Source organism: Rattus norvegicus, chromosome 5 (assembly GCF_036323735.1).
Source record: "Rattus norvegicus strain BN/NHsdMcwi chromosome 5, GRCr8, whole genome shotgun sequence".
In the NCBI taxonomy this organism is placed as follows: Eukaryota; Metazoa; Chordata; class Mammalia; order Rodentia; family Muridae; genus Rattus; species Rattus norvegicus.
This window is the reverse complement of record NC_086023.1, coordinates 156539843-156566811: the sequence shown is the minus strand read 5'-3', so window position 1 is coordinate 156566811 and position 26969 is coordinate 156539843. Positions and strand designations below refer to the sequence as shown.

Below are 26969 nucleotides of genomic sequence, written 5' to 3'. Positions count from 1 at the left end.
CACCTCCCAGAGGCCCAGTTTTCGCCCAGCATAGCTGACCTGACTTCTGCTAATCTCCCCATAGCAGGCCTTGTTAAAGGGAAGCCGGTGTGCACAGAGCTTCTGATGTCTGCTCAAACAGCCAGAGAGAGAGGCGCTTGCCCATTCCTGCATGCCGCGTCACGTTGTCAGTGATGAGACTCTCTCAGCTGTACCTGCAAAGTGGCTGGATCCTTTCTATTCCATCAGGGGCTCATGTGTGCGGAGAGTGAGGAAAGGTGAGAATTGGGGGGCGGGGAGGGGAGAGCATCTGCAAGAAAGGACTTGGAGATGATCTCAGCAGTGTCTGACACAAACCAAGGCCATTGAAAAGACACTCACACATGTCCTCTATAGAGGAGGCAGCAAACTGCAAAGGGAGGGAGCCGAGTTGGGAGAACAGGGCAGGGAGTCGGGAGGGGGGGGGGCGTCCCAACTGCAGAGGCTGCCCCCTAGGGGAGGCTCACACTGGCAGGAAATCATCTAGGAACCTCTTTGGCCATCTGATCAGCATTTGGGATGAATTCTTCAAGTGGATAGCTAAGCCTTCAGTTCTGCTCTTTGATAGCCACACCGAATGAGACAGCTATTACCGCACCCCAGGAATCTCAGAATTAATCTGTTCCACCTGGCCTCTCCTGGCTGCCCCCCAGGCCGGCTGACGCTAGGTCTGACTTGGTTCAAGCAACTGGTAGGTACGGTTTTACAGCGGGGAAATAAATCGCATCAAATGTGACTGCGTGTTATCATAGAGATGAAAGGGCCATCTGGCTGAGCCGCGGTCTGCTGTGTATTCTGGGGTATCTGGTGACAGCCATGCTCCTCTTCAGCCAATCGGGATTGTAGGGACTCCAGGATTGACTGTTCAAATAAATCTTTTAAAAATACTTTATTGGGGTTGTGGATTTAGCTCAGTGGTAGAGTGCTTGCCTAGCAAGTGCAAGGCCCTGGGTTCGGTCCCCAACTCCGGAAAAAAGAAAAAATACTTTATTATTTTTTTAAAAAAAAACATTATACCCATGTATGTCCAGGCATATGTGTACAAAGGTGCAGTGCCCAATGGATGCCAGAGGTGTTGGGTCCTGGAGCTGGGGTTATTGGCTGTTCTGAGAGACTAGACATGGGAACTGGGAATCACAATGGGATCCTCTGAGACAGCACTACATGCTTTTAACCACTGAGCCATCTCTCCATTCCTTTCCTCGGTTTTGAGACAGGGTCTTACTTGGCAGCCCTATGTTGGCTTGGAACTCACTGCGATCCACCTGTCTCTGCCTCCAGAAGGCTGGGAATACAGGCCTGCATCACCATGCCTGGCTCCCTCTCCTTTCTTTACAAGAACTGTGTGTGGGGGATATGCATGTAGCATGTGATGTGTGTGGAGGATGGAGATTGATGCTGGGTGTCTGGCAATTACTGTCTCTCTTCTCTTTGGCCATAGGATCTATTACTGAGCCTGGTGCTTACTAATTGGTTGGACTCGCTGGTCAGTAAACTTGGAGGCTCCACCCATCTTCTGCTTGTCATCAGGTCACAGATGTGCACATCCGTGCATGGCTATCATCATACATGGGTCTGAACTCAGGTCCATGCGAGCTACAGGAACTTTCCAGACTGAGACATCTCACTGCCCCTACTACATCCTTAAAAAATAAGGGTTTTTTTTCCCCCTGGAAGACAGTCTCAATATATATAGTCCAGGCTGGTCTTGAATTTATAATCCTCCTGCCTCCTCCTGAGTCTTGGGATACCAAGTGTGTGCTCTCTTAATTTTTTTTTTAAACCATTACCACCTCTTACTTTAGAAAAAGTTCAGGACCAAGTGTCCCTGGAAGGTAAGCAGAACACCTCCATTCTACCATGGGATATTCGGCCTCAGACCTACAAACACTGTCCTGGGTCACACAGCGAGTACCATGCAGGATTTGACTCTTTTCACATTTCATCCCCTCCTGCCCGTCTCACTTCCCTTTGTGATCGGATACAATTGTGAATCAAATATGTTTTAACAACTCTGATGTCTTCCAAAAATGAGTTATCATAAACAGATCATAGGTACCCACAAAGATGGCTACTTACAGTTTGCTGGTTGCAAGAGACACCCTGGCAGCCTGAAAATTCTGAGAAGGCTGACACGTGATGACTAGGTTGAGGGTTATGTCTGAACCACGTGTCAAACAGAAGTGTGTGAACAGACAGAGCCAAGGGAGAGGAGGAGAGGCTCATGACTACGGTTTTTATCTGATATTTTTCATTACTAGGGATGGAACTAAGGACCTTGTGTATACTAGACAAGTGCTTTGCTACAGAGCTATTTCCCTGACCTTTGGGTTTTTAATACACACTTTGGCGGTTTGAATGAGAATGGCCCCTATGCATAGGCTCAGGTATTTGAATATTGGATGTTGGTGGAACTGTTCGAAGAGGATTAGGAGGTGTGGCCTTGCTGGAGGAGGTGTGGCCTTGCTGGAGGAGGTGTGGCCTTGCTGGAGGAGGTGTGGTCTTGCTGGAGGAGGTGTGGCCTTGCTGGAGGAGGTATGTCTCTGGGAGTGAGCTTTGATGTTTCAAAAGTCCAGGCCTGGGGCTGGGGATTTAGCTCAGTGGTAGAGCACTTACCTAGGAAGCGCAAGGCCCTGGGTTCGGTCCCCAGCTCCGAAAAAAAGAACCAAAAAAAAAAAAAAAAAGTCCAGGCCATTTCTAGTTAGCTTTCTCTGCCTCATGCTTGTGGACTGAGGTGTGAGCTCTCAGCTACTCCTACAGCGCCATCTCTGCTTGCCTGCAGTCACACTCCCCACTGCGACAGTCAATAAACCTTTGGAACTGTGAGCCTCAAATGAAGTACTTTGTTTTATAAGTTGCCTTGGTCATGGCATCTCATCACAGAAATAAAAACTAAGAAGTTGGTACCAGGAGTGGGCTGTTGCTGGGACAGGCTTGGCCAGGCTGTTCTTTGGAGGCAACTGGAAGACTCTGGGATTCTGGACTAGGAAGGTGGCCAAAGGCTGTAAGCTGGGCTTACTAGGCCATCATAGTAGAAGCGTGGAAGACAGTAGTTGCTGAGGGAACTGCGAACTCTGGAGTCCCAGCTCAACAGATATCATGGGGGAAAATATTAGTAACTGGGCTAGAGAACGTTCTTGTGCTCTAGAGTTTTAGACTAATTTTATTGGCTGGTGTTTGACACACAGGGTCTTGGCTTTCCCAACAGAATTGTTATTTATTTATCGACAAGGTCTCACATTGCTCGGATGGTCCCAAACTCACTATGTAGCACCTCTCAGGTGCTGGGATTCTAGGTCCTTCACTGAGTGTGTGTCATTTGGAAATACAGTTTCTGGTAAACTGAGGGCTGCAATCTAGTTGGGACTAGATGGGCTGTTTATTAGCATGTGCACACTTGAGTAAAGGCAGAAGTTACTGCTCTGTAGCCAACCGTCCTGGCCCAGTGGCTCTCAGTGAACAGTGTTTATTCCCAAGAGTCTACTAGTCAGGCATAGCTGCTCCCTGAAGCTCAGGCGGGACTCACTTCTGGAAAATTCTCAGGCATTAATGCCCCTCTCTTCCCTTGGCTCTTCTCTCAGATTTTGCATTAGGCAACCAAGGAACTTCCTCATTCCTTTTCCCCACTTCTTTACCCCCACAAAGGCATTGTGGGTAATTTCTACAAATGGATCTTGTAGCGGTTTCTCTTTTCCTCTGTCTAACCTGCTATTGAAGCATCAGTATGGATTTCATGTTCTGCCTTCTCATGTCCAGAAATTTCATTTGATTTATTTTCAAATCTCTTGTTATTTTATATCTATCATCTGTCGGTCTATATATCTATTTATCTATCTATCTATCTATCTATCTATCTATCCATCCATCCATCTATCCATCCATTGACCCCCCCACGTATGTATGTATATATGTATGTATGTATGTATGTATTTATGTATCCATCCATCCATCCATTCACCCACCCACGTATGTATGTATGTATGTATGTATGTATGTATGTATGTATGTATCTATCTATCTATCTATCTATCTATCTATCTATCTATCTATCTATCTTTTGTTTTCTCAAGACAGTCTCTCCATGTTGCCCTGACTATCCTGGAACTCACTGTAGACCAGGCTGCCTCTGCCCCCTGAGCGCTGGGGTTAAAGGCATGAGCCACATCACTGGACTCATTAGTTTTTTATTTCTTGTTAATCTGCTGGTTTTTTTCTATTTTTTTCTCTTTTCAGAGAGAATCTCTATATGAAACCCAGGCTGGCCTAGAACTCATGGTCCTCCTGCTTCAGCCTCCTGGGTGCCAGAGTCAAAAGGCAGTACTCCCACCCCTCGGGTCTGCCTCCCTTGAAGTGGAACTCAATTTGTAGATCAGGTTAGCCTCAAACCCAGGAAGAGCTGCTTGCCTCTCTCTCCCGAGGGCTAAGGTTAAAGGCCTGTGCCATGGCCCGCCATGCTCCTCCACACCACATCACGCCACTTCTGGTCCTTCTCTATTCAGCTGCAGTCTTTAACCTATGTTTTAATAACTGTAACACACTGTTTGTCTAAGCATGAGGTCTGAGCCAGATGCCTCAGCCTCCAAATGCTGGTCACAGAACTGGACCCTCCCAACACCACTTCTGTTTCTTTCTTGTTTCTTTACTACTTGGAAGCTCAGCTCAGCACTTCAAAGAGTATCTGCTGCAACTTAATTAGCATTTATGGGGTATCTGTAATGGGAGAACTTACACTGCTAATTAGTGGGAAAGCTAATTAGTCTGCACAATTGCCGCGCTAGAAATATGCTAACATAGACTTATTTCTGCCTGCCCCCCACTTTCTGGGTCTCTTGCTCTTACTTTTGCTCTCTCTTTAAGACAGGAGCTCACCTGTAGCCCAGGCTGGCCTGGAACCCCTTGTGTAGCTCAGGCTGACCTTGAGTTTGTGGTAACTCTTCCCACTGAGTATAAGCATGAGCTACCACACCCAGTATTCTGTCTGCCTGTCTGTCCATCTATCTACCGTCTATTTATTTATGTTTATTTCATTTTGGTGGTGCTGAGGCTTAAACCCAGGGTCACGCACATGCTGTGCAAGTTCCTTACCACGGAAATACACACAGCCTCTTCCCTTGCATATACTTTATTTTTATTTCTTTATCTTCACACTATATAGACCAGGCTGTCCTCAAACTCATAGAGATCTGCCTGCCTCTGCCTCCCGAGTGTGGGATTGAAGGTGTGCACCATCATGCCTGGCTCTCTTCCCCATTTTAAAGAAGATAGGGTCTCACTTTGTGGTGGAAGTCGACCTTGAACTCCTGGACTCAAGTATTCCTTTTGCCTCAGCCTCCTGCCTGAATAGCTGGGACTGTACGAGGCAGAAGCTTTGCACGTCTTTATTTCCGGCATGGCTGGCATGAATGGCATGGCATCTGGCACAGAGCCGTGCTGTTCGTGATGAGCTGCGATGCCTCTTTGCCTGAGCCGCCCTGTGTCTGTGGCGCTCCGGTTTCTAGAACAACTAACAGCCAGCACAGCCCATCCCGGATGTCCCTGGGAACAAGCACGTGTCCCTGGCCTCTGAAGCCAAGGCCCCAATCTTAGAAGAGTTCCCAGTGACAGTGGCATCCCCTAAGCCTAGAGAAAACAATGCTACCTTGATGTTTCCTCTTCTCTGATTGGACGAGTGCCCTCACCTCATGAGCCAAAAAGAAGCCTTTAATCCCATAAGTCACTGCTCTTCGGGTATTAGGTTGCAAAGATGAGAAAAGGGACGAATGCCGAATTCTGCCGCATCCTCACCTAGCACGCTGGACTCGCAGGCTGTGGGGATGGTTCTAGGAGAGGCTTCCGGGAAACAGCTGTCAAACAGGTAACTATCAATCCCACCTTTGCTTTGGTGCCTAATAAATGTTTATCCAGGATTAATATTGGTGACTATTTCTCAGGAACCTCGAATGGCTGTTGAGTTTTGTACAGGATCTCCAGCAGGTGCTTCTCAACCTGTCGAGACCCCAGGGGTGGGATCTAACGATCCTTTCACGGGGGTCACCTAAGACTACCTGCCTATCAGATATTTACATTACAATTCATAACAGAGGCAAAATGACAGTTATGAAGTAGCAACAAAACAATTTTACGGTTGGGAGTCATCACAGGAGGAACTGTGTTAAGGGATCAGCACTAGGAAGGCTGAGAACCACTGCCCTAGAAGCTGGCCACAGCCAGTGCTGCTGGGCCATCTTCTGTGAAGTGTGCCTTTTAGAGCCACACCAATGTGGAGCTGCACTGACCACAGCACTGAGGGTGTCTCCAAGTAGGGCAGGATCATAGGAGCCTGTAGGAAAGGTACATGCTACAAAACTGAGCATACCCTGGATGTGACCCCTCCCAGGAAGCCTCGTGGGACACTAGGAAGAATCTGATGCGGGTGTCAGCCAGAGAGGGACAGGCTGCTCCTGCTAGACCAAGGCTGACAGAGCCCTGAGTTTTCTGAGACTATTCTCGTGAAAACTGGGAGAACGGTGAGAGGTTGTGGGAGGGGAGGAGAGAGGAAGGGGAGGAGGAAGGGGAGAAGGAGGAGCTGGGGGTGAGGAAGAGGGGGAGGATTTCTGACAGAGATGCTTGCAAGGTAGGAAGGGATGACTGTCCTCTGTGGCCCTGTGCTCTGGACTCACCAGCCTCTTCCCCTCCTTGGCACACTGGATGGGGGCAGTGTTCGCCATCAGGGTTCTGCAGAGATCAGACAGGACAGATCAGCTCCACCCTTGATCGCTCTGAGTCTGTGATTTTGCACGCAACAGGCCCACCGAGCTGCATCAGCTACCAGCCACCAGATTATAAACCAGACGGAAGATTCCAGACTCGTGGCCTAATTAAGTCTTCAGGCTCCCTAGGCACTCGCCAGAGTCGCAGTGGTAATTATCTGAAGTCCCCGCCGTGGTTCCCGGCGAAGTTCTCAGTTTGGTCTGATAAAGATCTTTCCAGTCGGACATTCTGCCCACAGCTCCCGCTTTGGAGCCTCAGCCTGACCTTTCTAATGAGCAAGGAGCAGAGACACTGAAGCCTGGCTGGTTAATTAAGTCGGAATAGAACTCATAGGCACTTTAAAGAAAGGGCCCAATGCAAGCTGGGTTGAAACGCAAGGTCTGACTGTTCTCTGTGGAGCTGGCATCTCCATGCCCCCACACGTCCCCCAGTCTGTACCTTTTGTTTTTTTTTATTTGACTAAGAGGAAGCTAACAGCTAGATTCACAGCTCAATGACTGCACTGGCTAATAATAGAGAAACAGAGTGTCCTGCTCCTTTGTTTTCCCATCCAACTTAGAAGCTAGAGTCATCTGGGAAGAACTTCAACTGAGAAAACACCATCAGCCTCTAGGCCAGTCAGTGTGGGACGGCTTCTTGGTGAATGATTGATGTGAGCAGGCCCAGCCCACTGTGGGGTGGGCCCATCCTGGGCAGGTGGCTCTGGGTGGTCTAAGAAAGCTGACTGAGGCAGGCTGGTGATGGCACACACCTTTAATCCCAGCTCTCGGGAGGCAGAGACAAGCGGGTCTCTGTGAGTTCAAGGCCAGCCTGGTCTAGAGAGTGATTGCCTGGGCTACACAGAGAAAAACAAAGCAAAACCAAAACAAAAGATAGGAAGCTGTATTCTTCCATGGTGCATCAGCTCTCACCTCCATGTTCCTGCCTTAAGGTCCTGTCTTGGCTTCCCTCAGTGATGGGCGGTAAATGTAAGGTGAAATAAACCCTTTTCTCCCCTGATTGTTTTTGGTCAGGTTTCTTATCACAGGGATGGAATTGCTGAGACACGGGGTACTAATGACAGTGGCAAACCTTCGGCATGAAGACGGCTTCCTGGCCAGCCCTGTATCTGCCTTAGAGACAGTCTCCCCCTTAACCTATGTCTAGTCCCATGAAGAAAGCATTACGGGGGCCATTTCTCAGGAGACTGAGGCTTTCATACCAAACATGCAGTTTGCTAACGCAGCTGGGAGCAGTGCAGTTGGGTTTGGATGCAGGCTTAGCTGTGAGCACATCTGCCTGATCTATGCTCAGCTTTCTGACATGGAAACTTCTTGACAGCTTTGTATCTCCTATACCTACCTCCCGAGCCTTCTCTTGTGGTGTTGGGGATACTGCGTGCTAGGCAGGCACTTTACCAGCTCTGCTGCCCACATCAGTGCATTTTTCTGGCCTTCACTGTGTCAGAGGCAAGATGGAGACAGCAATGCCTCTGTCTCAGTGATGTTAGTTCTACTCAGCGAGAGAAAACAGGCAAAGCCCTTCGGACATTCGTACATGGCCTGACACATAGTCCCCAGCCAGCAGGTGGCCACTGTTAACACAGAATAATTAGGACAGGCTCTGGTGTTCTTTCACCAAGCAGCCTCAAGTCTGGAGGGCTGAAGTGACTTTCCCAAAGCCAACCAGACAGGAGCCAGCAAAGTCTGGATTCAGGTCTCTAGACTCTACACCCAGTGCTCCTTTTCAGTTACTCTCCCCTGTGGTCCTGTGTCTGGGAGACACTCGGAAGGATGACAAAAAGAGTTTGTGGATGGGGAAGGGATGGGGAGCCAGCCAGGGAGACAGAAGCAAAGGACCCTAGCTGCAGCAGAAGCAGGCTTTCTAAACACTTAGCAAATATGCCCTAAGGCTTGCTAGCCCAGCCCTGACTGCATGCTCGGGGCCGCCTGGCAGAGACAATACCTAGTGCCTGAATTATCTCACGTCCCTCTGGGATGAAGCTGAGAATAAAGCACACATGAATGAGTGCACACATGAGTGAATGCACACACGAGTGAATGCACACACGAGTGAATGCACACACGAGTGAATGCACACATGAGCGAATGCACACATGAATGAGTGAATGCACACACGAGCGAATGCACACATGAATGAGTGAATGCACACACGAGTGAATGCACACACGAGTGAATGCACACATGAATGAGTGAATGCACACATGAGTGAATGCACACATGAATGAGTGAATGCACACATGAACGAAAGCACACGAGTGAATACATACATGAGTGAATGCACACATGAGTGAATGCATACATGAATGAGTGAATGCACACATGAGTGAATGCATGCACAAGCTGAAGCAGGAATTGATTTCTTGGTTCAGAGGGCTTTTTCTTGGCTGAGGCAGCTAGTATGAGTCAGTCTGAATGGAGCTCCTCCAAATGTCCAATTTGAAAATCTTTTCAAAGCAAATACTTGGGGGGTGGGGGGAGGACTGTCCATTATGATCTGGGACTGTGAGTCTCTTAGTGAGTGCTTCAGTTTAGTGAGGGAATGCTCCAGCCGAGGCTCTTGTTGGCAGCAGGTGCCCTCACCCTTACCCTTGCCACCAGCTGGCATCATTCCCAAAGCAAATTGATGTCCTTGGCTGCTCCCGGAGACAGACTATTGTTTGAGAGGGGGCTGCTGAACTTGGGGCAATTCCGGCCCTGCTCATTTCCTGACCCCTTGACAGGTGTGCTTCCTGTCTGGGTTCTGAGAGGGTGGGTGGAATGGGGCGGGTGGACTGCTGGACAGCCTAGGGGAAGCATCTTGGTGTGGCAGGGTCATTAGGAGGCTTGCACAATGGCTCAATCAGTTGGCCCAGGTGTCCTGGACACTGGGTGTCCTTTGAGTCCCTCTCTTCCAAAGGCAAGAGTGTTTTCTTCAGTAGGAAAAACTCCCAGCATGCTGCATGCCTGTCTTCATGTATCTCATTCGTAAGTCAGTTACTAGCACGCCAAGATCTGAGCCAGAGGCTAGGAATTCAGGAGTGACAAGACGGATAGGGCCCATTCTGAAGGCAGGGGTTTGGTTCTGGAATATGGCTTCAGTGACTATGACTATATTCTAAACCACGGTTATCAGGTTTTGGTTTGATGGGAACAATGGTCTACACTTCAGGGTGTGATATGAAGAGGTATCAGTTCCAACCAGGTGTCTGCCAAGAGGGGAATGTGCAAGGCAGGGGATCACCATTTTAAAGCACCTGCTATGTGCCAGTGGCCAGGTCAGATGACAGGCACTTCACCAAAGGAAGGGAAACACACACACACACACACACACACACACACACACACACACACACACCACACAACACACAAAATACACACCACACACGCAACACACACACAACACAATGCAACACACACATGTACACATACAATACACACACATACAATACACACACATACATACATACACACACACACACACCACACAACACACAAAATACACACCACACACGCAACACATACACAACACAATGCAACACACACATGTACACATACAATACACACACATACAATACATACACATACATACATACACACACACACACACACACACACACACACACACACACACACACACGTTCAAGACCCCAACCCATGCCTCTGGGAGAGCTGTTTATTTCAACTGACTAAGATCTAGGAGGGTGAGGCGGTTACTGCCATCTCTCCACAGCCTGCTATGGAACTTGGCACACAGTAGGAACTCCAGGAATGGGCCAGTGAGCTGGGGTATCATTGTGTCTGATCTAGGGTGTGGCTGTGGTCGAAAGCACACCACCAGGATGGGCTGCAGAAAAGTCCTGCAATGAAATAGGAACTCCAGAGTTGGAGAAAGACACAAACGAGTCCCCTTTCTCTACCTTCCTGTTTCTGTGTGTTTGTGTGTGTGTGAGTGTGTGTGTCTGTGAGTGTGTGTGTGTGTTTGTGTGTTTGCGTGGGGAGGCCAGGGGTTAACCTCAGTGTCGCTCCTCAGGGACCATCTACCGCGTTTTTACTTGAACTTGATAACTGGCTAGACTGATTGGCTGGTGGACCTTATGAATGCCCTCCACCCGGCTTTGCCTACACAGCACTGGGGTTACAAAGCACCATGACCAAATGCTTCTTATGTGGGTACAGGGCATCAAACGCAGGTGCTCACACTTGGAGGGCTGGCTCGACACTCACCATCTCTCCAAGCCCCTACTTCGCCATCTCTAAATCCCACTTTGTGTGTAGAAAACAGGCAGAATGACCTGTCCCCTGGGTTGGGCGAGACTTGAGGAAAATATGTATTAAAGTCTAATCAGAAGAAAGAGCAGAGGTTGGACCATCCTGGGGGACTGTAGCAGCCATTCCTGTCACATACTCATTCCTAACCTTAGTGTCCTCCCCTCTCTCCAGTCACCACTGCCAGTCCATCCCCTCTGAATGCCTACATACTTGACATAGTCTAGAGCCAAGTGTATCAAGGCAGCCCTCACTTTGGCTGGGATCTGCCTGGTCCCACTCCCAGTCTCTCAGACCCAAGGCTGGGCACTGTCTCTCATGCCCTGGATACTACAGGAGAGCTGGTGGCTGGGCTTCTAAGCTCCTGGGACTACCTGATGAGGCTCTCCCCAAAGGGTCTCAGGACTTGCTTTGTTTGGGCTTCCTATAACGGTTTCCCACAGCTTCCAAACTGGAAGGACTGTTCTGTGAGGGAGATCTCGAGAAGGAAATTCTCATTTTGGAGACAGGGAAACTGAGGCTCAGGCCTGTGATGTCTGAATGAGAATGGCCCTCATAGGTTCATCTATTTGAATGCTTAGTTAGCAGAGAGTGGAACTGTTTGAGAAGGATTAGAGGCATTAGGAGGTGTGGTCTTGTTGGAGGAAGTGTGTCACTAGAGGGTGGGCTTTGAGGTTTCAAAAGTCCATGTCAGGCCCAGTGTCACTGCTGCCTGTGGACCAGGATGTGAAGCTCCCAGCTATGGTCCCAGTGTCATGCCTGCCTGCTTCCTACTATGGTGATTATGGACTAACCTGAAACTGTAAGTAAGCCACCAATGAAGTGTTTCCTTTTGTAAGAGTTGCCTTGGTCATGGCATCTCCTCACAACTATAGAACAGTAACTAAAGCAGGGCTCATATTGTCTTGACTGACCCCTTAGCTGAGAATTCATGGCAGAGGCCAGAATCCCACCGAGGTCTTCTGGCTGCTGGTTTCTAGGGTGGGTTCAGGAAACACAGCCTGTCTGGAGTATTGTTTTTGTGGAACTCTGAGGCCCTAGAGTAGATGTAAGACTAAGACAGTTCAGATGGGGCTGGCTCTGGGTGACTCTGGTGTTTACAGACACAGATCATTACTCGCTCTGAGGGGACTCCAGAAAACAATGGGTGGATTCCAATGCACTACAGTAAATCCTTCTCTCCACTGCTCAGATCATGGTAGCTTGCCGGGGATTAAGAGAGGGTCCCTCTGTGTGCAGATTAATGGTGCTAGATAATCAGGGCTGCCTGGAACCGGTCAGGCCACCGCGAGGGGAGAGTTTTCTCTGCCACATGTCCAAGCCACATCACAGGCCCTAATGTAACCAGTCAAATGATGCTAGACCGAAACCTTCCATATCCTGGGCCAAAACTGTCTCGCCCAACCCAGGGGACAGGTCATTCTGCCTGTTTTCTACACACAAAGTGGGATTTAGAGATGGCGAAGTAGCTTGGCCAGCGCCGAGAGTGCCATAGCCACATTGTCTGTAACCAGAAAAATAGCACCTACTGTCAGGCTGCTGGTGGGGACACATTTTGGCCATAAGGAACAAGATCAGACCAACGACACTCCTGATCATGGGGACTCTCCCAGGGCCCTCTGGTAATGCCAGTGTTCAAACGGTTCCTGACCTTTCCAGATCTAGCTGACAGCGGACATCCCATCTTTCCTTGCTCTTGATGGTTAGGGAGCAATTGTGTCACATGCTTGGGCTGACTAGGGTGAGCGGTAACTGACAGGTAGAGGCTTCCCATGACATTTTTACACTGGCTGGTGTGAAGGTTAGGCAAAACACCACATAGGTATCTCGCTTGCTCCTCAGAACACGGGGTAGGGCCCTCAATTCTGTAATTGGGGAAAGTGAGGCTCAGAGTGGTGCTCAGTGAGGTCCTGGGAACAGTAGCCGCCACTCCAGCTACCCTTTGCCTATCTGCTCTGCTGTGTGGGCAGGAGTTCTGTTCCAGAGCTTTCTGTCTTTCGTGTTTTGCAGGTCTATGTGCCATCAGGGGGTAAGAGGTGGGGAAGCAGTCTGTGTCCTAGCAAGAGTGACATACTCAGAGTGCTCTGCAGCTCACTCCCCAAACTGCTTCCTCCCCAACAGCGTCTGCTGATTGATTTGGGCAGAGCCAGCATTGTGTCCTACAGCTCTCGCCTGCCAGTGGCCCAGCCCCTACCTAGAACAGAGAATGACACAGGGCCGTACACACTTCACAGGTATCTATGGTGGGTTGAAGTTGGCCTCTCAGAAGATCTGCTTAGCTAGAATTCGTGAATATAGCCTTTCTTAGAAAAGGATCTACACAGGTTTAATTAAAGGGCTTGCAATTGTACTGGGTCAGAATGGGCCCTGAAGCCCATGGCCCTCCCTGTTCTTGGAAGAGGAGGAACGCAGGATGTGCTGTGGAAGACGAATGCAGAGTGGAGTGAAATACCTTACAAGGATCACCAGAGGATGCCAAGAACCACCAAGGATGGCCAAATGCAGCTACGAAGTTCATCAAGGGTTACCAATGTCTACCAAACACCTCTAAGGGATGCCAAGGGATGCTGAGGACGGCCAAGGACCACCTAAGGATACCAAGGGCCGCTGAGGACCTCCAAGGACTGCCAAAGATCATTAAGGGGGGGCCAAGGACCAACAGGGAATGTTGAGAATGACTTTAATGAACTGCTAACAAGGGCCAGGGTTACTAAGGACAGCCTGGATTGCCCAGGGATGTCAAACCACAGGACGAGATAAGGAGACTCCTTCTCTCTTGGTTTCCTGGTGAGTGGGGTACTGCAGACACCATGCATTCTGTCACTCAAGATCATGCATCAGAGTGCAGGGACACTGTCATCATGATGAGACAGCCATTCATATACCCTAGTGTATATACAGAACTAGCCTTTTCCATTTAAAACAATGCATTTGGACTGTTATTTTAAGGACTGAGAATGCACTTTGCAAAAACTTGTGACCACAAGGCTAGAACCAGTGCCCTGGGGACCAACTTGAGAAAGACTTTCGCGTGCGTCAATGCATGCACTTACCTTGCTCCTGAGCCATCTCTTGCAGACAGAAGTAGATGACTCTGGCTCCCAGGCTGAATCCAATCAAGGTGACAGGCCTCCGGCCCTGAGGGGGAACAGGACAAAGGTTTTTGGAGAGGTTACAGCAAATTTAAGCATGTCAGTCCTTGCCTGGACTACAAACTGGACAGCACATGCCTCTGTGCACATTTCGGTTCCCACACCCTGAAGTGTCAATCAGTGGTGTCGGGGCCCTTGTGTATGCAGGAGTTAGCAGCTCAGGCTTGGCTTCTCAAGAGTGGGTGGTCTCTGGCTGAGCTAATTTCCTTTCATCTCAAACCATCATTGGCCATGGCTCTTCTTCCCAGGACACAGAATAAGTCAATTACAAGGACTCCCTTGTCGGACTCATCTGCCTATGGCTAAGGATGGTGGTGATGTGGGGGTCTCTTCTGGGGATGCAGAGATTAGAAACAAGATGCCATGTGATGAGTAGGAAGGTGTGGGGTGGGGGGCTTGATTTTTCTGGAGAGAAAGGCTCTAAATGATAAGATAGTGATCAGGGATCCTGGAGAAAAGTCCAGGCATTTTGGGACGTGCTGAAGAAAAAGGAGACTGTCTGGAGAACAGGGTCCAGCTCCACACAGGAGGCAAAGGAGCAGGCAGCTAAAAGCTGGTGATGTTGGTAGCATAAATGCCAAAGGGAAACCTCTTTGTCCTGAGCCTTTCTCGGCACAGAGAGGAGCTGCTGGTTCATAGCTAAGGGTGTTTCCAGGGTGGGAGTCCTAGCCAGGTGGCCGAAGACTAGGGACAGCCACAACTTCCAGGGCTGCCTTTTATTTCTATGTTCTATTTCTGGAATGTGCAAGGAATGTTGGGGGATTCACTCAGACACAGAGAAACAGGTGTATGGCACAAAGTGCCACAGGATTGAAGGAGGCGGGGCTCCCAGAAGACAGTGTGGTTATTTGAATGAGAATGGCCCTCAGAGGCTCATATATTCAAATGCTTGGGTCCAGCTGGTGGACCTGTTTGGGAAGGATTAGGAGGTGTGGCCCTGTTGGAGGAGGTCACTGGGGGTGGACTTTGAGGTTTCAAAAGCCCACAGCATTCCCAGTTAGCACTGTCTGTCTCATGCTTGTGGATTGAGATGTGAGCCCTTAGCTACTGCTCCAGGGTTACGCCTGCCTGCCTAGCCCTCTGGAACTGCGGGCTTCAAATTAAACACTTTCTTTTATGTTTTCTTGGTCACGGTATGTTTCCCTGTCACAGCAATAGAAAAGTAATTAAGACAGAGTAATGACTTCTACTGGGGTGTATGTGTACATCCCAGGTCCTGGAATCTGTGAATGTTACCTGCTGTCCAGGACAGGGAATTTGCAGACACCTAGGGAAGAATCTCAGCTAGGCCTAGTGGGTCATGCCTGTGACCCCAGCACACAGGAAGCTGCGCCTAGATGACGGCTGGGAGTTCAGGGAAGGTATGTTTCTAGTGCAGCCTGGACTATAGAGTGAGACACTGTCTCAGCCAAAACAAAACAGATAAATAGGGATGCAGGAAAGGATTCAGCAGTCAGAGGGATGCAGGAGTCAGTCAGAGGGATGCAGGAGTCAGGGGGATGCAGGAAAGGATTCAGCAGTCAGAGGGACGCAGGAGTCAGTCAGAGGTACGCAGGAGTCAGGCAGGCAGTAAGGAGGAGGAGCAGAGAGGCCTGTGGGTGCTCCAGACAACACTGGCTTTGAAGTTGGAGAATGGTCTTTCAGCAGAGGAGGACATAGGCGTCTGGGAGGGAGAAAAGGCTGGGAAACAGATGCCTCTTTGTAGTCTCCACAAGGAAGGCAGCCTGAAGAGGCATGTCCGACTTTTACTCTCCAATTGTGAGGAGAGGATGTCACCTCACGCTTGTGTGTGAGGTGAGGATGTTACCAATCATCACCCTTCTTGGTCACCGATACCCAGACTGCAACATGGGAGACGATAAAGTTCACCTTGCTTAGCCAAAGCCACTTCGGTCTTTGCCTCCCATCCAGATCTGCCAAAGGGCTACTCTGGTTTTCCTTTTCATTTTGGGAGGGGAAGATACAGGGATTGGCTGGTGTTAGCAGTTTCCCAGGCAACATTCCCATGTTGGCAGAAACTGCTGGCTCTCTCAGTAGCGATGTTCCCCTTTGTCCGCAATAATTGAATTTCAGCTGGCTGCTTACCCTTTCAGAATAAAGACTGAATTTCCTGGCTTTTTGGGCAGTGAAATGTGGTCTTGTGACTAGTCTCTAGCCAAGGAGAGGGCAACTGAGAGGTTGCATGGCACCTGCTTTTGCTTCTCAGCTCCTCTTGCCTTGTGAAGCTCAACTACTGTCACCTTGGAGCAAGACATTATAGCCATACCAAGGGAAATTGTGGTGTGGCTGTGACTTCCTGTTCAAGGCAAGGGGCCTCTCTCCCTTGGCACACACCATCAGAGAAGACTTACTGCTGGGGTTTCCATCAGTAGACACAGTGTATACATTAGTATATAAGCTTGCCCATCTGCTTTTCCTCCCACCCCCACCTCGCCATTCCTGGGTACCTGTTGCCTCGAGAGAAGGATGTGTGCTAGGTGCTTGCCAACCTCAGCAGACCGGTGGAGACACACCCCCCAGGGGTTGTCGATGACATTGGCGACGCTGAGGAGGGAGGCCGGCAAGGTTAGAGCAGCCACGATACCTGAGGAGATGGGAGCCCACAGATGAAGTGGGGGAGCCTTGCTAGGACAGTGTGGCTGACAGATGCTCTAATAAATGTGGGCGGGGTCTGTAAAGCCAGGAATCCTAAAGGTTTCCTAGTGACAGACTCTAACGAGCTAACTGGGAGACTTGATGCAAACTACATCTCTTTCCCAAGCACATGAGATTCCAAAGACTGCCCTGTCCAGCCATTCATCTGGTGTCCTAGAGCCACCACCCTGCCCAACTCGAGTGACTTGTTTATTTAGGGCAAAGAGACAGTAGCTGGGGGACTTGGGCTAGCCTTGGGTATGAGACCACCTCTGCTGCATCTCTTCCACTGGTACGGGCCACTTTGGTGTCCTTGAGAGACACATGGGGCAGAGCCAAGCCATTCAGGTTACCTTAGGCTGGCCTGAGCCAGGGACCGTTAACTAACCCTCAGCACAGGCCCAGTTGAGATAAACCAACACCAGCCCAGCCTCTCCTGAGCTGTTAGAATAGAGGATTATCACACCATGAGTTTGGGGGCGACTTGTCACGCTGCAGTAGCCAATGGATACACCATATGAATAGCTGCTGCCTTGTCTCTCGGCACAAAAGTCACAAACTTTTCACAGACAAAGCTGAGACAGGAGAATTCCAAGTTTAAGGTCTACCTAGGCTACGGAGTGGGTTCAAGGTCAGCCTGGGTAAATTAATGGAACCCTGCCTTGAGATTAAAAAAAAAACCCCACAAATGTATTTAAATTTAAAAATTGTTTAAATAACAGTAAAAACATTCTAATTTAAGATCGAGATTGTCTCAACACAACCATGTGTCTTGTCTTTAAATGGACTATAAAACTTTGACTTTTTTTTCCTTTGCCATCCAGAATAAAAAGCATACAAAAAAGGCAGATGCAGTGCTGGAGACGACCCTAGGTTTGTCTGCACCCTCTGTCTCTAGCACAGAGCCAGGCTACCTTGGATTACAAACATGCAAGGATTTGGAACCATGGTGTCACATCACGGCTACTCAGTGAGGGGTGCTTACCAGAGAGCACGGTGTACTTGAGAGCCTCCTGGGCCACCATGTTAGCGAGGCCACTGAGAATGGTCTCCAGGGCATTGCCCAACTCCATCAGGTACTTGGCCTCCCAGGCCAGGCAGTACTGCTCCTGGCTGCGGGCTAGGGCCATCCATGGGGCATTGAATGTACCTGAAGAGAACACAGATAGGTGTAGGCAGCATCCTCTACTGGCTGTGGCAGAGGGTACCCCAGTCACAGAACAGGTGAATGGAGGATGGCAATAAATAAAGATTATTACATGAATGGATGGATGGATGGATGGATGGATGGATGATGGATGGATGGATGGATGAATGGATGGGTGGATGGATGGGTGGGTGGGTGGTTGGGTGGGTGGGTGGATGGATGGATGGATGGGTGGGTAGATGGATGGATGGATGGATGGATGAATGGCTGAGTGGGGGAATGGATGGATGGGTGGGTGGGTGGATGGGTGGATGGATGGATGGGTGGGTGGATGGATGGTTGGGTAGGTGGATGGATGGATGGATAGATGGATGAATGGATGGATGGATGGATGGATGGATGGATGGATCGATGGGTGAATTCTTATCTTGATAATGAGTGGTTGAGTACACAGGAGGACGGATAAAAGATGGCCTTCTCACCTCTCTTGGTCTACTCCCTCTGTGTGAAATGAGCCTCCCATTCCCACATCTTAGAGATACATGGAATAAACCAGCCTGGGGACCAACCAACAGAGGCAACCCAGTTCCCATCTGAGACCCTCTCCACCCAGATGCTCACGGTATCTGCCGGACCCGAGCCAGCCAGTGATGGCGATGGTGATATGTAGCTGCTTGCCTTCCGTCAGAGGCAGGAACATGAACTCCTCAATGGCCCCGACTCGCTTCTTCATCTTGTATCCTAAGGACGTAGACACAAGCAAGCACGTTTACGTATTCATACATCGAGTCTATGTGCTCTGCTCCTGGACAAATGCATTTCATCTGTGAACTCTGAGATGGGTACTACTGTTGTCCCTGATTAGAGAGTAGGAAGACACTGCCCAAGGCCACTAGAGCCACAGGACAGTGTCTGATCTGAAGCTCTGAATCATTGACCTTCTTGCATTTCCTGCTGGGCCTTAACCCTTACTGAGGCTGATACCAACTGTGATTCCTGGCAGCATTCCACGTGCCCGTGTGCAACTGGGGGCCACCGGCACAGGCGAGGCTGGAGAGCCAAGGCAAGGACACGAGGAAATGTCAAGCCTCTGAGGGACAGTATCTGCGTGCTTCCTGGGTGACAGCAACAGACTGGGCTGGACTCTTTCACCACAGCAAGTACTCACGGGAAAAACTAGTTTTCCAAACTTTGCCCTGACCCTGGCTGTGCTGATTGCAACTCCAGCAGTTTCTGAGGTTTGCTACAAGTCTGGTTTGCCTGGGACTCCGAAGGGGCAAAGCCACATTTCCTACCCCCAGCCTCTAGCCCCAAGAAGCCATCTGGGGTATGCTTTTGGGCTGAGTCAAGCTGGATAAAAATCTTTTCCAAGGCCTTGCTCCTTTTTAGCCTTACCTGTCAGGCCAGCTCCGGCTGCACCAAACAGTGAGGTCATAACAGCGATGCCAGCCACGGAGCCCAACGCAGCTGCCCCAGCGCTGCCTATAATTGTCGCAGCTCCGGCGGCAACAAGGGGGGCAGCTAGGCCCCCTGTCACACCTGCAGGGTAAGAACATGCAGTCAGGACATGGCTTAATGGGTTCTTTCCCCATGTGTTGCCTTTTACGGAGCTTCCAGCAATGCCTTTAAATTATTATTGTTATTGTTATTGTTATCATCATCATCATCATCATCATCATCATCATCATCATCATCATTATTATTATTATTATTATTTTAACTTTTAATGAGGGTGGCCTGAGACTCTCTAGGCAGCAAAGGATGACTTTGAACTCACGACCCTTCCGCCTCTGTCTCTTAAGTGCTGGGATTCCAGGCATGCAGCGCCATGCACGGGCAGCTTCTATCTGTGTTAGTGAGCATATTTAATACTGGCCTGGGTCCCATCACATGCTGGGGCTACCTCCCCACAGATACACAGACCAGGAGCTATCCCCTGCAATGGGGCCTCACCAATCACTGTCCCGCCTCCAACTGTGGCCAGGCCAATCAGGAGATAGCGCTTCCACTTCCTCCTTTTTTCTTTTCTCTTCCGGGACTCCTCTGCGGTCCTGGAGGGAAGAGGCAGGTCTATGGCTAGCTATGGGCCAGGATCCCTTAAATCCTCCCACTTCACCAACCCCTAAACCGGAGATCAGTGGTAGGCAGGTGCTGGGCCCATCAGTGTCTGGGGGAAATCTCAGTGAATAGAGCACACTACTTACCCTGCAGATCCATCCTAATGGGTGCAATTTAAATAATGAAAAGACAATAATAATAATAATAATAATAATAATAATAATAATAATAATAATAAAACAGCAGTGAAAGAGGCAAAGACTAGCTTTCACAGAACAGACGGACCCAGGATGAATACAGAATGTATCCTCATCTCGCCAAGAGATTCCACTTCCCCTAAGGGTTTGGAAATCTGTTTCCTCCAGAGCAATTATGTGTCCCATGGGCTAGAGAAACATCTGTATGGGAGAGGGGGGCCTTGTGGAAACAGTTGAGTTGGTCCAGATTAGAAACACAGATGCTGTAAATCCAGCCAAGAGTAATAAGAGGGTGATCTGCAGGGAGAATAGTTGGGGTTCTTATAATTTATATTTTTAGCTCTTTCGGAGGGGGGTCTCATGGCCCAGGTAGGCCTTTAATTCTCTATGTAGCTGAGGATAACCTCGAACTTAGGAGGCTCCTGCCTCTGTTTTCCAAGTGCTGGAATTACAGACATGCACCGGCAGGCCTAGTTTATGTGGTTCAGACAGGGAGCCCGGGGCTTTGAGACTGCTCCGTGAGCACACCGTGGACCGAGCAGCCATCACCAGCCCCTTTGAGCACGGCCGTCTCAACGGTCAGTCAAGATGCTCAGCTTTGCTGATGGATCTCCAGCCCTGGGCTGCTCGGAGGTGATCAGAGACAAGAAGGGAGGTGGAGGGTGGGTGGAGAGGCCATTCCAAGAGAACTCTGAACTGAAGCTGGAATTTGGACAACTGAACGCAGCCTAATCATAAATGACGAGAAACGGTTAATATTTAGTGAGCGCTTCCTCTACTCCAGCCTCCACACTGAATACTTTGTCAAGAAGCAGTTTATCTCACTCCCACAGTCCGGATGCTTTAAGAGATAACAGTGGGATAGCCGGGCAATGGTGGTACGCACCTTTAATCCCAGGACTCTGAGAGGCAGAGGTAGGTGGATCTCTGAGCTCGAGCCTGGTCTACAGAGTGAGTTCCAGGAGAGCCAGGGTGGTTACAGAGAGGAAACCTTATCCTCACGCCCCAAAAGAGATAATAGTGGTTATTCCTCTCTCTCTCTCTCTCTCTCTCCCTCTCTCTCTCTGTGTGTGTGTCTAGGTTTGAGAACATCACATGGGGGTCAGCTATCTCCTGCCACCATGTAGGTCCTAGTGATAGAGCTTGAGGCCCTCAGCCTTGGCACAAGCACCTTTATTTGCCATTTTAGTAGTCCAGTGACAACTTGCTTTGTGAAGATGAAGCTTACCTATTTAGCCAACAAGCACACTGCAAACGGACAAATGCACTGCCCCCTCCCCGAGTCCAGAGTCTGCACATCTGTGGGCTGAAACTCCCCACTCCATCCATGCCCAACCAACATGCCCATATCCCTCCTCATGAGGGGAACCAAGATATAGATTTGCCTCAGGCACCAAGGAGCGGGCTTCTCACCAACGCCGGCTCTCCTCTCCAGTGAGGCCCCTGTGTGGAAAGCAGCCCTTCTCGGCTGCCTCCCTGCACCGAACTGGAAACCAATGGTAAGGGTCTGTGCGGGCATTGAACCCGGTGCTGGCTTCCATGATAGACGGTACACATAACCGTTAGGAGGAAGGTGAGTGGTGACTAGGAGTGAGGGGGTCTGGTGTCAGGATCTAAACTGTGGGATTCCACAGTTGCCCCTCAGTGTTGACTCTTGGTGTCCCACAGGGCACCGGAATCCACAGCAGGTCGAGCCCCTTACATCTGCATACATTTGTATATTAGTGTCTCGTATGTGCTTGAGTGCTTCAGAGATATTTAGATTTCATATCTCTCAAACGACGTAGCAATGGCAGGTGTCACTGTATTTATTCCGATTGGGTAAAATGACAAGAGAAATACAGTACACTCAGTACAAAATTAAAAAAAAAATAATCGTTTTAGGCTAGGCTTCAAAGAACCTACCTAAATCCTCAGTACCGAGAATGTGGAGGCTGGAGAATCAGAGGATTAATCTTGTACTGCCTTGGCGTTCTCTCTCTCTCTCTCTCTCTCTCTCTCTCTCTCTCTATATATATATATATATATATATATATATATATATATATATGTATGTACACATATATATATATACATATATATATATATGTACACACACACACACTCTCTCTGTAGGCCGTCCTGAGTTATATTACACCTTGTTTTAAAAGTACATAAAAGGGGTTGGGGATTTAGCTCAGTGGTAGAGCACTTGCCTAGCAAGCGCAAGGCCCTGGGTTCGGTCCCCAGCTCCGAAAAAAAAAAAAAAGAAAAAAAAGTACATAAAAAAATTGAACAAGGGGTTGGGGATTTAGCTCAGTGGTAGAGCGCTTGCCTAGGAAGCGCAAGGCCCTGGGTTCGGTCCCCAGCTCCGAAAAAAAGAACCCCCCCCCAAAAAAAAATTGAACAAAAATCTTTCATGGTTGGTTGACTTTTGTGCACTCCTAGGCTGCCAGCTGCCGGTCAGCTTTCCTCAGTGAAACACGGTGTCGGGGTGGGGGCACGCCACTGGCATTTCTAGAATCGTTAAAAGCCAGTGCAGGAGGCTGACAGGTCTCCTTTGCTTTAACTGGAGACCGCCAGCATTCCAGACAGGCACCGACCCATCAGCTTAGAGCCCCAAACCAGAACAACATGAACAAAATCCACAACCGATCTTCAGAGGATGCAAAAGCAAGGAATACACCCTTGGTGCTGCAAGCCATGGGGATTTGGGGACTATCTGTTACAGCGGCAAAATCTCCCTACCTTAGGGACAGAGCCACTCACTGAGCCTGTGACTCTGTAGAGGTTACAATCTGAACCTTTTCATGTAAGCACCCTGGGGATTAGGGTGTGTGTGTGTGTGTGTGTGTGTGTGTGTGCGTGTGTGTGTGTAGGCCTGTATGAGATGACCAGGGCCAAAGGGGACTACCTAATTGTCACCATTCAATATGTTTGTTGATGTCATGTGTCTCACTGCTGTGACCACTTCTTTCTACACAGAGGCAATGATATACTCTGACCTTTAATGGCTTTGACTCTCATTAATCACCATTCCATCAGTTCAAGCAGGAGGCTGGCTTCTCAACAGAAGGCCCAAGTGAAGCATTCTCGTGGCTGTCCACACACAGTGGGGTGGCTGACCACACACAGTGGGGTGGGACCCAGCAGGGTGGCTCAGAGTCAGTGGCACACCTTCCCAGGACAGACAAGGACTGGGGAGCAGCTGGAAGCTGAGGGAAGAGGCCCAGGGGCCCAGCGCTGTCCCTCACCCATTCCTGGCTCTCCCCCCTCTGCAGTTTGCCCTGGGCCTGGGTGGTATTCCGGGCAGGTTTCTTCTTTTCGGTAGGAGTACACACATGTTCAGGAGCACGTGCACATTGAGTGTGAGTGTGCAGGCCAGAGGTTGACTTCAGGTATATCCCACAATTGCTATTCATCTTGTTTTGGGAGTGAGGATCTCTCTGCCAGCCTACGGCTCACTGATTCAGCTACCCTAGCTGCCTAGAGAATCTCAAGGACCTGTCTGTCTCCACCCAATCCCCTCTCCGAACACTGGGGCTGTAGGCTCATGCCACGGCATCTGGAGATTTCACACGGGAACTGGGGATCCGATGCAGATCTTCAAGTTTGCAAAGCAAACACTTCCTTCACCCACTGAGACATCTCCCCAGCCCCAGGACATGTTTTTGCAAAGGAACCAATTACTCCGGGAACTAAATGCTACTTTGTTTCACTTAGGAAAAACAGAGTGGACACAAAGGCTAAAAGAAAACACACCTGTAGAGTACAGGCCAGTCACCACCCAGTAAGAATCACGCGGAACCAGAAACATACAGAACCAGAGAGCAATGGGAACCAGAGAATGAATGGGAAGTGGTAGCAATCATCTGAGTTCAAGTCCAGGCTGGTCTACATGGCAAGTGCCAGGCCAGGCAGGGCTACATAGTGAGACCTTGTCTCAAGTAAACGGATAAACAAAGTGTTTGTAATTACTGTGAATGTCTTTTTGTAGAATCTATTAAGAGTTCCAAGTTAGTGGCAGTGGCATGACCTGGCATTGAAGCTAGCTTATCAGAGAGGTTCTGCAGCGACCCCCCCCCCCACACACACACACGAGGCACTCTGACCCCTGGCAGTTTGTTTTTGACTGGAAAAGGTGGGATTTTTCTTTCTTTTAAAAAAGCTTTGTGTGCGTGTGTGTGTGTGTGTGTGTGTGTGTGTGTGTGTGTGTGTGTGTGTGTGTGTGTGTCTGTGTCTGTGTCTGTGTCTGTGTCTGCATGTGGTCTATCACATGAATGCAGTGCCAGTGGAGGCCAGAAGAGGGCAACAGAGCTCATGGAACTGGAGTTAAGCTGGTTGGGTTCTGGGAACTGAAGAGCAGCCAGTGCTCTTACCACTGAGCCATCTCTCCAACCGCCTTTGTTGGTTTTTTTGTTTTTGTTTTTTTAAATGAAATAAGTGTTTTCTTTTTTCAAGTTTTATTAATTTTTACTGCATGTCTATATGCAAATATGTCCATTTATGTGTGTACATGTGTATGTCTGTTTCTGTATGTAGATATAAGTGGAGCCCAGAGGATAACATGTGTGAATCAGGTCTCCTGTTCACCCGGGTCCCAGGGATCAAACTCAGGGTGTGAGCCACGAGCACTCTGCCTGCTGGGCCATCTTGCCAGCCCTGAAGGAGGTGTTTTCCTTAAGAGTTACTTAGCAGATACCCTCTGACAGTCACGCTCATGGCCTATTGATTTCCGTATGTGCACCCATCTTAACAACCGCCTTCCTTGTAAGCGGTTATTTCCTTTCCTTATCTTTGCTGATAATCACAGTATTTCATCCTTGCAGTTGTTTCAGTAGTCTGGTTGAATTTCAACATCGAGAGCCCGAGAGGAGACGTCCACTCTGAGTCACAGCTGGGGTGCTTCCTTCCTTTTCCTTGGACGTTGAAATTCTGGGAACTCCAAGTCTAAATGATGGTTTTATTCCTGCTCTGGACTTTGCTATCTGATTAGACACACTGGCAGCCCATACCTTCAGTCGTGGGCCACACGTACTTTCTAGAATAGGAGGCGAGATGGCGGCCATGTCAGTCAAGGGCAGACCCCCATGCCGGCTTCAAAAATAGCTCAAGAAGAGGAGGATGTCAACATTGTTCATAGTGTGGAGCCACCAATCTAAGGGACTCAAAGGCATCTGCTGTCCCGTGGGAGCGCGTGTTCTCTCTAGTCCCCTCCCCTCCACCTGTTTCCAGTGGGACCCAAGGCCCCCTGCATGCGTGGCAAGTGCTCTAGCACCACACTCGCTGGCCCTTAGCTTAGCTCCCGCTTCAGTGAGACCCTGTTTCAAGGAAAGAAGGTGAGCTGTGATAGAGAAGGACCCCCAACGTCCGTGTCTGTCCTCGTGTGCATGTGTGAGAGTGACTTACAGGCAACTAGATGTGCACCCTACCCCCAGCCCACCCTGACAGCTTTTCCTAGTTAAAGCTGAAGGAGGGAATCTGGGGTTTCAAATTGGGCCTCAAGAGGCCGACACAGAAGCCAGGTAGTGGTGGCTCATGCCTTTAATCTCAGCAGCTGGGAGGCAGAGGCAGGTGGATTTCTGGGAGTTTGACTCCAGCCTGGTCTATATAGTAAGGACAGCCAGAACTACAGAGTGAGGCCCTGTCTTGAACAACCCCCCCCCCCCACGAAAAAAGGGGGGAGGGGATAACGCAGAAGCTTAGGCTGGACATGGTGATTGAATTAGAAAGCCAAGGAGCGGTTATGGACCTGGGCCAGCTGACTCCCCACAGAGATGGTATGGGAGTCAGGTGGGGCAGCCCCCTGGTGCAGGAAGCACTTGGTAGGAGTCAGACAATGGCCACGTTCCTCTAGGGAGTTATGAAATCCCGCCTTGTCTCAGCCGAGGGTCACTGAGGTCGGCTGCATAGCAGGCACTGTACCAAGCAGGCACTGTACCAAGCTTTTGATGTGAGGTAATTAATTTAATCCTCCTACAGCCGTCTGATGTAGAACTTCCACTAACCCCACGCCCAGTCTGAAGGAACCTAGGCACAGAGAGGTAAGGTCAGTTAACAGAAAGGAGGAGGCTGGGGTGGCATTCAGGTGAGGACCAAGCACACTGGGTGACATGCCACATTCTAAATCCCACCTACAAAGAAGCATCGCAAATGGGCCTCATAAAAGGCCTCAGCGTTAAAAGGGATTTCTATACAGACTGGTCCTCATGTCCAGAGAAGGCAAGGACTCTGCTTGAGGCCACAGCAGGATCAGTAGGGAGCCTGGTCTGCAGAGTTACCTTCCTTTAGTTTCAGATCCCTCTAGAAAATAGAGCTCTCCACAGTCCCTCAAACTCCACACTCAGATATCATGATAGTGTAACAGTAACCCCACTGCCAGCCAACAGACTAAGAGCTGCACGGGCCCCCTCACTGTCAGCTTCCTTTCGGCCCCCACAGGAAACCTAGGCAAAAGGTCTTTACTGTTATCCCCATTTCACAGGTAAGGAAACCGAGGCCCAGAGAACATCAATGACTTTCTCAAGATCGTAAAGCTGGGGAAGCTTGGAGCTGGGTTGTGTTGGAACTTCTGGTGTTCATCTTCTCTGACCCTATGAGACCGATGGAGTCAGAATAGACCCCTCTGGATCACGCACTCTTGTCTGATTTCAGGATCCTCAGGCACCAACTGGGAGGTCTGTTCATCTCAAGGCCTTCGAGGCTGACACATATTCAACATAGTTGAAGAGCTAGGTGGCAGTCCTCGTGATTAAGGCCACGGGTTCAGGTCTGCCTGTTTGCTGCT

At 49.5% G+C, this 26969-nt stretch overlaps 1 protein-coding gene across 4 annotated transcripts in view; it reads right to left on the bottom strand.

The window, feature by feature from the left end:
- Tmco4 (transmembrane and coiled-coil domains 4) overlaps positions 1-26969 on the bottom strand; it is a 79462-nt gene that overhangs the window by 11156 nt on the left and 41337 nt on the right. For 3 of the 4 annotated variants that reach the window (XM_039110633.2, XM_006239262.4, NM_001034949.1), the window contains 6 exon segments: positions 19902-19999; positions 19344-19487; positions 18570-18689; positions 17787-17951; positions 16615-16751; positions 14069-14153 (listed from right to left, as the gene is read on the bottom strand). In XM_039110633.2, the coding sequence (XP_038966561.1) occupies positions 14069-14153; positions 16615-16751; positions 17787-17951; positions 18570-18689; positions 19344-19487; positions 19902-19999 (749 nt within the window). 4 annotated transcript variants of the gene reach the window in all.